The sequence below is a fragment of the Xiphophorus hellerii genome, chromosome 19, assembly GCF_003331165.1.
Source record: "Xiphophorus hellerii strain 12219 chromosome 19, Xiphophorus_hellerii-4.1, whole genome shotgun sequence".
Lineage (NCBI taxonomy): Eukaryota > Metazoa > Chordata > Actinopteri > Cyprinodontiformes > Poeciliidae > Xiphophorus > Xiphophorus hellerii.
This window is the reverse complement of record NC_045690.1, coordinates 23,574,620-23,587,903: the sequence shown is the minus strand read 5'-3', so window position 1 is coordinate 23,587,903 and position 13,284 is coordinate 23,574,620. Positions and strand designations below refer to the sequence as shown.

The following is a 13,284-nucleotide window of genomic DNA, read 5'->3' as shown; positions in this document are numbered from 1 at the left end:
TTACCTGACGATCTGCTCCAGGACGTTGAAAGGACCTAGAAATGGCTGCCTGCTGTTTGAGCTTTTAAAGAATTTAAAAACACCCCAAAGCACTCATTAAAAGCTTATGTGCACTGCAAAAAACAAAATAAATAATTCAACTTGAAGAACATAGAAAATAAGTGTTGAACACATGAAGAGAAGCATATGAAATAAATGCATAAAAACCCAAGAAACTGAAGAAATTTAATAATATTTGATGGCCTATAACTGTCACTACAATGTATCTTGATAAGTGAGCTGAACATATATATATATATATATATATATATATATATATATATATATATATATATATATATATATATATATATATATGTGTGTGTGTGTGTGTGTGTGTGTACAGAATGAAATCCTTTCTTTCTGTTCAGCTCGCTTATCAAGATACATTGTAGTGACAGTATCTGTTCGGCAGATGGCAGCAACGAGTTCAATAGGTGCAGCAGGACGAGGAAGCGGAACCACGTCACTTTCTTCTGGTATTTGTTTTGGTCGGAACAAAAACGTTGAAACTTGCCGAAGAAGTACATAAACATCCGCACGAGCTCTTCAATTTACAACTCAGAAAGTCACATTTTTACCCAATTTATTTCCGAAACTCTGAAACAGATGAGGAATCCGTTGAAAATATATAAAATGACAAGCTAATATTTTTTAAATTATTTTAGCGTTAATGTGTTCCCCAACAAATACAGGTAAGGCAAAAGTGTTCTTGCAGTGCTGTTCTTCGTTTTCAACACGGTTCTGGTGTTATATTTTTAACAACGAAAGATGTTCCACAAAACTTTTTAATGAAAGTTATGAGTTGAAAAGAGTGCTAGTGACACTATTTGAGGCTTTTGTCTTTAATCTGAATTTAAGGTTCTCAAATTGTGGCGCACATGCTACGAATCGTACGTGGGTTCCAATTTAGTGATACACAAATAAAAATGTGGTGTTCGCTTGCTAAATACAAAGAAACTAATTACTTGTGTGGTCGTTTCTGAAGTCCGAACGTTTATATTTGAATGACATTAAACCCAATTTATCCACGGAACAAGTGTAGCCCCTTACTTCAGCCAGCTGTCAAGCAGTCAGAGGAAGGTTGGCTCACCCTTTTTGGTATGGAAGGGATTCACTTTAAACTTTAAACAGTACAAAAACGTTTTTGATTAAACTTTATGACGGTGTCTTTTGAAAGCTCTGACACTTAATAAAGCAGTGTCAGTTTATACGTTTCTTTCTCGTTATTCATTTATGTATTGTTTGTTTGTTTATTTGCTTTTATCACAAAACACAAGAAAATAAAAACAAAACGTCTGTCCTAATGGCGGACCCTGTGCAAAAGAACCGCGGAAATAAAATCCATGTCGCGCCTTTATTTTGAAGGGTCAGCTCCTGTTTCCGGTCAGATGGAAGCTAATCCTGGTTGTCTTGATGGGCGGCGTAGAGGCGCTGCCAAATCTGGCAGCAAAATAGATTTCCCCCACCGCACCACTGCTACTACGGTCCTCCGTCATGGCACATTAAGCGTGTAACGAACTCGACGTGAATTCAAGCTCGCTGGCTGATTGTATCCTGTCTGTTTCCTACGGCCGAGCTAGACGCTGACCCCACCGGAGACACGAGCCGCGGTGCGGACGGGCTGAAGCCGCCACAATGAGCTCCGAACACCAGAGCGACAGCGAGGACGCCGACGAGTCGCAGGATAGGCCCGGCAGCACCGGCAAGAAAGAAGACCCAGTTGGAAGACCGACACAGTCGGAGGTGGAAGGAGACGCCCCGCAGAGGGTCTGCGCTTCGCCGCCGGGGAGCAGCAGCGAGGACCAGCCGGAGGGTAGCGCTGGCTCTTCTCCTCCCCGCCTGGAGGATGAAGAGCGCCGCAGCTCACCGGGCGCCGCTCCGCAGGCGGGGAGCGGCGGGAGCTCCGGCAGCGAAGGCTATAAGGGGAACAGCCTGTTTTCCTGGCTGCAGAGCAGGACTATCAGACGGGGGCTGTTTGTAGACCCAGCCAGGGATAACTTCAGGACAATGACCAGCTTGTACTGCTCTATGAACCCGGCTGTGGAGTCGGTCAATCTGAGCTCCCAGACCCACGGAGCTGTATTCAATTTGGAGTACTCACCGGACGGGTAAGTACTGAGATGCTTCAGGACGTGGTCGTGGACCTCACAGGTTTCACTCATTGCATTGACACATGCAACAACTCTGTGCTTCACAATTTCAACCCTTCGTCCTTGGAAGTTTGATCTAAAGTTAACGTCACATGCGTGATGTAGTGCTGCATGTCTTTAGGAAGCTCCCCACAGCAGTCACAGCTAATGAGGACAGTCGAGCCTCCTTGACTAGACACCAGATGCAGGACCTAAATCCTGCAGCCAAACCGGGTCAAGCTGTCTTGTCTGGGTCACGTTTGTTTGTGTGCTCATGTGACAGCGGTAAGTCCTTCCTGCACACTGTTGGCCTCGGCTGGCTGCACATAACGCAGGTGCGTCTCAGTAAGTTCGACTACGATCAAAGTCAAGAGTCAAACTCTAATATAGATTATTTGCACACAGAGTGGTTTACTACTGTTCATTTTCACCGTTATGGCTTGCAGCTAATGCTAACCTAAAATTCAATTTGGGGTGAAATGATTAACCGTGATAAATCGATTATTGAAATAATTGTCAACTAATTTAGTTGTTGGCTAATCGTTAACTGGTGTAGACACACTCCTGAAATACCATTTGCTGGACCCACCCACCCAACATACTCAGAGCAGTAATTAAGGTACTACTGTACAAAAAATTTATATATTGGATTTTAAATGAAAAATCCTATTTGAATGTAAATATTTTCTAACAGAACTCATCAAGTAGCATAGTATTAGCTTTCTTTGCTTTAAATTCTGTCAAAGTCTAATATTAAGCATCCTTTGCTATGGAATTGTTAAAAATAGTCAACAAATCGGCCTACTCTGAACTGATAAGTGAAGCAGAAAGGAGTTAAGTATTTTATTTAGATGCTGAACTCACTCCAGACTTGGCAAAACTCAGCAGACAGTTGCAAATCACAACTCAAAATCACAACTAATTGTGGAAACTGTACACCGAGCACTTTTTCCTTCCACTTAACTTTTTTTTAGCTAAAAATTGCAATATCAAAATTTTTCGTAATCGGTCTTATACAATTAAAATGTAAAAATATTAGCAGGTTTCTCTGCCTGTAAGCTATAATAGTCAAAATTAAGAGGAATATATGGTTGATATGTATCATTCTGTGTGCAATTATTCTGCAGTTCTACTTTCTTATACTGAAAGAAAGTAAGTTTTCCATATTTTAACACGTTTGTGTTGTGATATATTGTGCTGCTCTGTACTTGAAATTCATTGAGAGACACCTGAACGACGTAACTTGGAGCATTTTATGCAATGCTTATTGTATCTTTCTGTTTTTACTACTATTATGAGAATAATAACGTTTTTGTTTTACTGTTACACTGTTCCCCCTCTTTCCTAAATGTAGAATAACGTGGATGACGACACAGTTAGACTTCGTCCCTGTCTTGTGGCGGCCAGTAACTCTGGTTTTTGTGCTCCCTGCTCAGGTCTGTGCTGACTGTGGCCTGTGAGCAGACAGAGGTCCTCCTGTTTGACCCCATTTCATCCAGGCACATCAAGACCCTCACAGAGGCCCATGAGGATTGCGTCAACAACATAAGGTGCACTTCTCACATGTAATATCAGACATTTAGGGTTTCTTAAAGCTGATCTGTATCACAACGGGTCACTTGGAGAGAGAAAATTACGGTGGAAGGATTTTTGTTCCTGCTTGGGAAGAAACGGCAGTTTTGCTTCCAAGATGTTGTTTCAACATTAGTCAGAATATTTTTGACATTTCAAGTTTTTTCCCCGTCATTTTTACTTTTTATTCATGAGATCAAATTTTGACTCAATTCCAGGCATTTATTGTATCGTTTGCCATTTATCGGGATAAATTTCTGTTAATGATAAGAATTTCGATTTATTGTCATCACTATAAATTCAATATAATAATTGTATTATAGTATCACTATAATACAATTAATGACGTATTAAACCTCCAAAACTGTCCAAATTGTCTGGATTCCTTGTTCCTCTACAGTTTGTTCAATGAAAATATCAACATATGATTAAATTCAGTTACTGTGTGCTGTTTAGTGACATGAGTCGCACTTCTTTATGTGAATGGTGTCGTACAGAAGTGTATTATAAATGATTTTCAAGAGCAATATTTATGTTTGTGGGGCTATGAATGCTGTCATACAGTCACAGCCATACAGTTACCTTTAAAAAAATTTAAAAAATTTAATCACTTTTATTGTTATCACAATATATGATAAAATTATATGATATTTATAGCTATACTTAATTCTTCATATTTTCAATATTATGTAACTGTGGGAAAAAAAGCTTCACCCTTTTCTTCCCCTCCTATAATATAGTTTGTATGTAAAAAGCTACTTGGTTACTTTTACTCTATTATTCTACCTGTCCAGCACATTAGTGCATCTGCAGTTGTTTTTAAATGTGTCCTATATGTGAATGAACGAATAAACGCGGCTCAAAGGCCAAAGGTCGGCTGAAACCGTCTCGTCTCCCTCCAGGTTTTTGGACAATCGCCTGTTTGCCACCTGCTCCGACGACACCACCATTGCATTATGGGACCTTCGTAAGCTGAACTCCAAGGTCTGCTCGCTGCACGGCCACGCCAGCTGGGTGAAGAACATCGAGTACGACACCAACACCCGCCTCCTGGTCACATCCGGCTTTGACGGCAACGTCATCACATGGGACACCAACAGGTTGGTTGGCTTTGCATTATGCAGGACCTCTGCAGCGGTATGCATCGATTTTGAACCTTTTAAAAATAAATAAATATCCAGCAAAATATCCACTCAATCCTATACTTTCCACTTTAAGTTTTACAACTTAATAAAATTGAAAAAAAAGAAATCTTATTTTTATTTATTTATATTGATTTATTTGTGTCACCAAGCTCAGTCAGTTTGGATGAAACGTATCTATAGGTCTATCAGTTTTGTAGTTTTGTTGGCACAATTTGCTCTCTTTTAAAGTTTACGGGTTATAAAGATTTTTTGCATGGTGTGCACGGCAATTAAAAAAAAAAAAAAGAGTAATCATCTCTAAGCTACAGCATTATAGCTGTTTCCCAGTGCAGTGCTTCACGTTCCATGTGGTCGGTTTTAGTACTGCAAGGTTTTACCTTATTTGGTTGCTGGGGTTCTACAAGGAAGTTGTAATTTATTTAATTTTGAAATATTTATGCCTCTGAAAGCCTTGTGAAATCAATGTCTTTCCCTTTATCACCTCTGTTAAGTAGTAAAAGGAAGTTTAAGTTAGTTTAGCGATGTATAAAAAAGCTCTTTTGCAGAAAAGGATCCTGTAAATATCTGAAATTTATGCTATTGACTCACTCCTCAGGCCAGTTCCTCTTTCATTTACCTCTTTTGTTTTAATCTAGACTGCATGTGTTTGATTATTGCCAAATGCCCTACATAAAATAAAATTCCTACTTATTAGAGATATTACCGTATTGTTAAACGTAGTAAACGTCCTCCCTGGCAGGTTTACGGAGGACGGCTGCCCGCACAAGAAGTTCTTCCACACTCGCTACCTGATGAGGATGCGTCTGACTCCCGACTGTTCCAAGATGCTCATCTCGACTTCCTCAGGGTACCTACTCATCCTTCACGACCTGGACCTCACCCAGTCCCTGGAAGTGGGCAGCTACCGCATGCTGCGAGCCCGACGGACCCCCCTCAGCTCAGGTCAGAACCCAGCTGTCAATTAAAAATGAAATGAAAAGTGGAAGGAAATGTAAGCATCTCCACAGAGTGTCCCCACATCCTTAAAAAGTCTGAAATGCGTGTATCTAAAATGAAATGCTTTAAAATATCTCAAAATTACGAATCTGAAATTAAAACTTTAAGATGTCTTAAATTTAAAAGAAAAAAGAATTCTGCCTTAACCCTTTTATGTACAGTGGTCACTACAGTGGACAGCTATCTAAAATCCATTTTCTTGTGCATTTATATGTTATAAATGCACTCAGACCACTAAAGTGGACACTAATGCATCATAAAATACACTATCAACTTCTGGCCATCAGCTGCAAATGCAAGAAATTATTTTTGTTAAATCCAATATGGCCGACTGACAAAAAAACATGCCAACCGACCCGGTACCTCCTTCTACTGTATACGACTCTTGCAGGTGTAAAAAAAAATATTGTGACATCAGATAACCCCTAAAGAACAATACTACTGATGTATTTTTCAAATAACAACTTTGTATTTGAAAAAAATTACAATTGATCACCTAAAATATATATATATATATGTTTTACCAAAAGTTTTTTCCTACCTTTTTTTATGTTTTAAGAAAAACAAAAAAATTTGGAAAAAAATCCGGACACAAAGGATCATAATTCATGCATGAAAGGGTTAAATATGTTTTCTTTTTCTCATGGGACTTTATTGTTTCGCAAAACTTTGAGGCGATCAAAGACCTTTTCACTGCGTTTGCTGTTTTCGTTTGTACATTTCTGTCATGATACAGGTCTTAAATTTCACAATGGTCTTTAAAAGTCTTAAATTTGTATATCTAAAATGAAGCTCTTAAAACATCCCAAATTCATTGAGGGAAAAAAATAAGTTACTAATAAGTATGTCTTCCTTTTTCTCGCAGAAAAAGCGCAATGTCTATTGCGCACAGACATTTTCATGTAACTCAAGACTGTTGCAACTGCTGGTAACTAGTTGCTAAAAGCCAGATTACTTTTTAATGCCAATTTTTGCAATTATTATTATTTGTACACTTCTGACATGCAACAGTTCTTAAATTTGATTCACAGTGGTCTTAAAATGTATATCTAAAATTAAGACCTTAAAATGTCTTAAAGCTTTTGGGGGGTAAATAAATTGGTTAAAAATATTTTCTGTTTTTTTCGTGGGACTTTATTGTTACGCATAATGGTCTTAAAAAGTCTTAAATTTGAGTTGATGAAACCTGCAGAAGCCCTTTTCCCAGTGATTCTTAATCCGTGATTCTTAAACAAGTGAATTTAAAGGAACAGTATTTAAAAACAAAACGATAAAGTTTATGTGTTTTTATTTTTTGTTGTTTACTTTTACAGACGGAGGCACATCAGCGTCCAGGTCGACCGTGACGAGCCGTCAGGGACACGACTCCAAGCTTCATCCTCACAGAGAAGGTCAGGGGTGATCTTAGCTGGATACTGATAGCCTAGCGTCACTTCAGCTTCCAGGACTGTGATCAAACCTCCTCTCTCCTCAGGTCTGTCCCCACGGAACAGCCTGGAGGTTTTAACTCCTGAAATCCCCGGGGAAAAGGACAGAGGGAACTGCATCACATCCCTGCAGCTGCATCCCAAAGGCTGGGCCACGCTCATCCGCTGCTCCAGCAACATGGACGACCAGGAGGTGAGGAACCTTTCACGCCGTTGCAAATCCAGATCTACTGCCTCGTAAAAGTATTTCTGACCTTCAGCAGTCACCTAAATGAACTAAATCATTTGTGATTTTAGTCCATTGAGTTTAATATAGCCTCACTATAAAATCCCGCTGGTCCCTGAAAGCCTCAGAGGGCTTTATTAGGGCAAATTATGGAACACATGGCATCATGAAGACCAAACAACACCGCAGCCAGGTTAGGGATGAAGCTGAGTAAAATGTAAAGCAGGGTAAGTTATAAAACATCTGTCTATGTGCAAAGCTGGTAGAGATCAGTGACGTGCAGTGAGGTTCATAGCTGGTGAGGCACTGACTTAATCATAATCATATTTACAAATACAGACCCCCTGCATGTTGTTGTTTACATAAGGAAATTTTGCGCATGCGGACAATGCTGGAGGGCAAAAGGACAATTATTTTACATGTTATCCATAGCCGCACTGCCACCGTAGAATAATTCTGTTAGCTCAATCAAACTTTTGGACATGTAGATATTATTAATTTTGTGCTGTGCTCCACAGAAAAGGGAAAAACCGTTAAAGTACAACTCAAAACCACTTCTTTCTTGGTCTCTGTATCATCGCAGCTACGTGCAGACTTGTTGCTATAGCAACTGACAACGCCACAAAAAAACCCACTCAGATATTTCCCACACAAAGAGCAGAACAGTCTGTTGCAGTAACATGGTTTTAGGCTTAATGTTTATTTTGCCATTATTAATAAGTGATTGATGTGGTAAGAGGAGAAAACTATAAATATATCGCTGCACTTGACTTTACTGTATGGCTAGCTTGCTGTTACTGTGTCTTACTCTGCAGTTGTGGAGTCACAATGTCTGGGATCATGAGCTCCCCCTGCCATGAGGCAAGAGAACTGCCTGCCTCGCCTCGAATCTGTCCTCTGCCGTTTCTGATCGCTCCTCAGCACACGAACATGGACAGTTTCTACTTTTTGCATCTTAATGTTTGGAAAAATTCTTTCCAATTCACAATGCTTCACAAGAATATGTTGACTTATCACATAAAATGCTCAGCTTTATGGTTCTAGCATGACAAAATATGAAAAAAAAGTTAATTGGCATCAGTACTTTTTCAAGATGCTGTGTTTTTAAGCCACAGCAATTAGGATGTACCATCTGTTTTTATATCACTGCAACTACAGCTTGATTTCATAATTCTCTAAAAATCTAAAAAGAGTGGTATAGCTCATTTGGCATAAACTTTATTGTCTAGATACCTCACACTTCTTCTTCCTTTGTTCTCTTTCTCCAGTGGACCTGTGTGTACGAGTTCCAGGAGGGGGCGCCCACGCGGCCGCTGGTGTCTCCCCGCTGCTCCCTGCGCCTCACCCACTACATCGAGGAGGCCAACGTGGGCCGGGGCTACATCAAGGAGCTGTGCTTCAGCCCCGACGGACGGCTCATCTGCTCCCCTTACGGCTACGGCGTCCGCCTGCTGGCCTTCGACGAGCGCTGCAGCGAGCTGGCCGACAGCCTGCCCGTTCAGACCAGCTGCCTCCGGGAGATCCGCTCCATCTACTCGCACAGCGACGTGGTGCTCACCACCAAGTTCTCCCCGACGCACTGCCAGCTGGCCTCGGGGTGCCTGAGCGGACGCGTGGCGCTTTACCAGCCCAAGTTCTAGCATCCGGCGTTGTTTAGAAAAGAGATTTTTTTTTTTTTTTAAACCCGATCACTGCAGACCTGGGGAAACGCGCACCAGTCTAAACATCTGCATATAAAGGGGTGGAAATGCATCATGGAAGTGTTTTACAGATGGTTACTTTTTGCACATTTGTGCAGAGGATTTGCTGAAGCTAACCAGAGATGCACCGATCTGAGTTCTATTGCCAATTTCTAATCTCTGCTATTTGTACAGCTTTAACCTGCCGATTCCGACTTTGGTCTATTCCAGTTTCAGTTTGAAAACTAATATATAGTATAAGAAAATACAAGAACAGAATTCAAAATATGTTTCTTCCTTGTTTACTTCCCTTAAGCTGCTATTATTTATTTATATTAGGAGCAGAAACTGTGTTTTGAAATAGTGTAACCATAAATTACAGCTACTGTTCGTTTACTAAACCAAAATTCTAGAGTTCACATTTAAATGATCTTTAGCATTTTATAGAAGTGATTTGCATTACTAAACAAATGCTGTATTCTGTTCAGCCTTCCTGTTGTCTGTGAAACTCTTGCTCTCTCTTGCTTTCCTGCAGCCTCTATGAACCTCAGACATATATTGTCCTTGCTTTCCTTTCTTACACCTCTTTGCTTCCTCTATCTTAATTTTAAGCGCCTCACTGATTCTGAAACTAGCTAACTTTCAGTCTTCACTCAGTAATAGCGTACACCCCGAAGAGTATTTTGTGCAATCAGGTAGCAATTCCATGTGGTGCATTCACTGACCCAAAAAAGGTTGGATTTTAACGCGTCCTCCATTCGGCAAAAAGACTCGTCCAACAGATTCCTCGATGCATCTCTACAGCTAGCTGAAGAACGTAGCCTAACTACAACCCTGGTCTGCAGCTGTTAAACGGGTCAAGTTCGTTTAGGTGCTAGCCGTCAAACTGACGGCCATTAACTGGCGTGAAGAAATGACAGACTGAAGCTCTGGGTTAATTGCCAGGTTGCAGCAGAGGATGGACGCTTTGAGCCCTGAATTTCAAGACATGACATAGAAAAGCAAGCTCAAAATTGAAATGCAAAGAAATTGCATTTTGTTTTTGCAGACGAAACTTTCTGAGCGGAAGTTCAATGCGATTCTTGATGCAACTTGATATCAGGCAACGGCAAACTGTTGGTCGTTTGTGGCTCCTTTAGCTACAGTTGCTTTTGGCCTCTTTAATAGTACATTTTTTTCTTCTTCTTTTGAGACTTGGCACATCCAGACGTCGCCGTCTCAGGTGGACAACACTAACGGCGCAAAAAGTCAAGTATTGGTGAACCCGGGAGACGGAACGGACTTTCGTGTACGCTGTGTGTCATGTTAGCTCGACTTCCTGCGCTGCGCCTGGTGCCGCTCTCTGCTGCTTCACTCATGCCTTCGCCACAGGTGCTGCTTCTGTGCTCATACAATCTGAACTTCAAGGACCTGCCCTCCTTTACCTGCCTGCTGCTTGTTTTGTTCCCAACATCTTCTCTCGTTCCACTGTCCAGATCCTCTGTTGTTTTTAAGAGTTTTACTTGGTGTATTAATGTTGGCACTAATTGTTGCACAGCGTTTGATTTGATAATCACTTTAGAGTTGTTACTCTGTAATCACCTCTTTACCTTCCCCAAAGTTGATGCTTTTATCTTAAGTCTTTAGATGGAAATGTCTGGTCACCTGGAAAATTGAGCAGTCATAAAAAGGCGGCGAATATTTCTGCATCATTGCTACTAACTCACAGATACATAGTTTTACCCTCCTGTGGTCTTAGTGCTACGCTCTATAGGAGCAAGGCAGATGTCAAGTCTGACGAGGGTTCTCCCCATCACTGTCGGTTCCCGGAACCACGCGCTTGCACACCCACACACACACACACACACACACACACACAAAAAAAAAAAAAAAATCGGAAAAGCGCACGCAAGGTCAGCGTGACCAGGCTGGACCACGCAGAGGGTAAAAAGCTGGCGGGGCCCCATTGACTCCATCTCTTACTATTGCAGGAGGGTTAAGAACTATTTTTCATTTTTTACCAGCAAACAGAATTTTGCCTAAAACTTGTAGGCTACTTCACATGAGTTAACAGCTTTTATCAACAACTATTCAAGGAGTTTAAAATAGCACAACAGATGCTTACAAACATTTACTAAAAGCCTTAAACCAAATTACATAATTCCAATGAAAAATCTTGTGAAAATTATAGAAAAAAAAAACCCTGTCAAGAAATATTTCCTACTACTCGCCGAGCGTGTAGGCAAGATAAATGTTGATCTAGAAATATTAGCCTACCAGCTAGCGGTTAAAAGACATGGGCTTCTGTCTTACATCGTATTTATACCCCAAGCCAACAGGAAACCTTAAAATGAATGAATAAAATTTAAAAAAGCTAAAGTTACATTCATTCTATGCTATTGGTGGAGGTGCCAGCAATCAATTGAAATTGAGAGCATTTCAGTTAAAGGTTGGCTTTTCTTCAAACTTTCGCTAAGAAAGGCGGCCGCAACAAAGGGTTGGCTTGTTTTACCTCCCTAAAACATGTAAAGGTGTTTACACCCATCAGGGGTAAAACATGGAGGGTAAATATCACAACCTGATGCCTGAACTATCATTCTCTGCTGGTTTATATTAGAACTTGAATAAAGTAAACTGTCGGATTGAGTTAGCTTCAAGTGTTCATTAATGTCCACGTGTTGGGAACAGCCCCACACTGCAGCCATTTTGTTAGTAAAACTCTCGTTTCCGCACTGAATGATTCCAGGACACAAGAAGTTGGCTAACGGTAAAACTCCTGCTATGCACATCAGCCTTTCTGGTGATTCTCCTTTATTATTTCTGCTCTATGCTGAGCTGTCAGTTGCCGAAATATGATTCTTGATGGATGAAACTGAGCCGAGACCTCGAAGAGAACTTCTGCTAGGAAAGATTTAAGAAAAGCTTCTATTTAGATTGACTTTTTTTTTTTTATTGTAAATGTATTTTTCTCTGGCCACTGAAGAGGGCGCTGTTGCACTCCCATTTAATTCAGATTTTAAAACTAAAGTAGAAGAATGTGCGACTACAACTAGTTGATGAAAATAACAACGGATTAAAAATCTGTGTTTAATCATTATTATAACGTCAGAGTTGGGAGGGAAAATGCGACTGAAGCCGTTTTGACCTGAATTTGGCTTTTAAGTAAAGGTTTCAAAACGACACCAATTAGATTTCACTTCTGATCTCCACGTTTTCTCCCGTTAGCGTCACGCGCTGGACGCTCTGATACGCGTCGTGACCTACGTTCGGGTCAGTCAGACGTAAACATTCATGGCGTCGCGACGGAGCGGAGTGTGACGGGATTCTGTTTCCTCCGCTGCTTTTTACTTCAGGTTCACCCACGAGCTCTTTGAAGTGTCTTATCTATTTTCACTCCGTGTATTTACGCAGAAAGACAGAAAAAAACAAACTGGATTTATCATGTTTTGTGTGTTATTTTTGATTGTTGTTTTGGATTTGAACTTGTATCTAGCCATGAGTTTCATGAATGTTCACACTATTACCTTTTTTTTTTTTTTTTTTTTTTTTTTTTTTGTCATGTGTGCACCATTAAGTGATGAAGGACGGGCAGATGAAAATAAAACATGGTGACATGCTTAGAGTTGCATTATTATTGCCTATACAGCAAGTACTCCAGGAACTAGAAAGAACAAAAGGTGAGTTACTTTACCACTACTGACTGCCAGGAATTTGAACTTTTTTTTTTTTTTGGTTAGGTCAAATCTGAAAAGTGTGGTGGTCATTTGTATTCTTGCTACCCTTCCATAAAGGCCAGATTTATGGAGTGCACAACTAACGGTTGCCTTGCCAACAGATTAACCTACCAAGACATGACCTTCTACTTAATTCAAAAGGAGAGCATTAGACAGGATGCCCCAGTTAACTCTGGTGAAACCAACAGGAGATATCTAAAAAGAAAAGAGAAGTATCTTTTTTTTCCTTTTATTTTATTTTTTACAATGCCTTTTACATTAGTCTGTTACATAAAGTCCAAATGTGTTAAGGATGGGTTTGCTTTGCTTTAGCAGAGCGTTTATTTATTGTTTTTACTGGTCCACCTTGTTAAAT

General features: G+C 40.4%; 1 protein-coding gene across 1 annotated transcript; it reads left to right on the top strand.

Annotated features, from left to right (window-relative positions):
* The first annotated feature begins 1,424 nt into the window (after positions 1-1,424).
* Positions 1,425-12,815, top strand: wdr32 (WD repeat domain 32). Its single transcript, XM_032546765.1, has 7 exons — positions 1,425-2,150; positions 3,608-3,721; positions 4,646-4,843; positions 5,628-5,830; positions 7,198-7,275; positions 7,359-7,504; positions 8,806-12,815. Exons 1-7 carry the CDS (start codon positions 1,678-1,680, stop codon positions 9,175-9,177), a joined length of 1,584 nt encoding a protein of 527 aa, XP_032402656.1. The 5' UTR covers positions 1,425-1,677; the 3' UTR covers positions 9,178-12,815.
* The last annotated feature ends 469 nt before the right edge of the window (positions 12,816-13,284 follow it).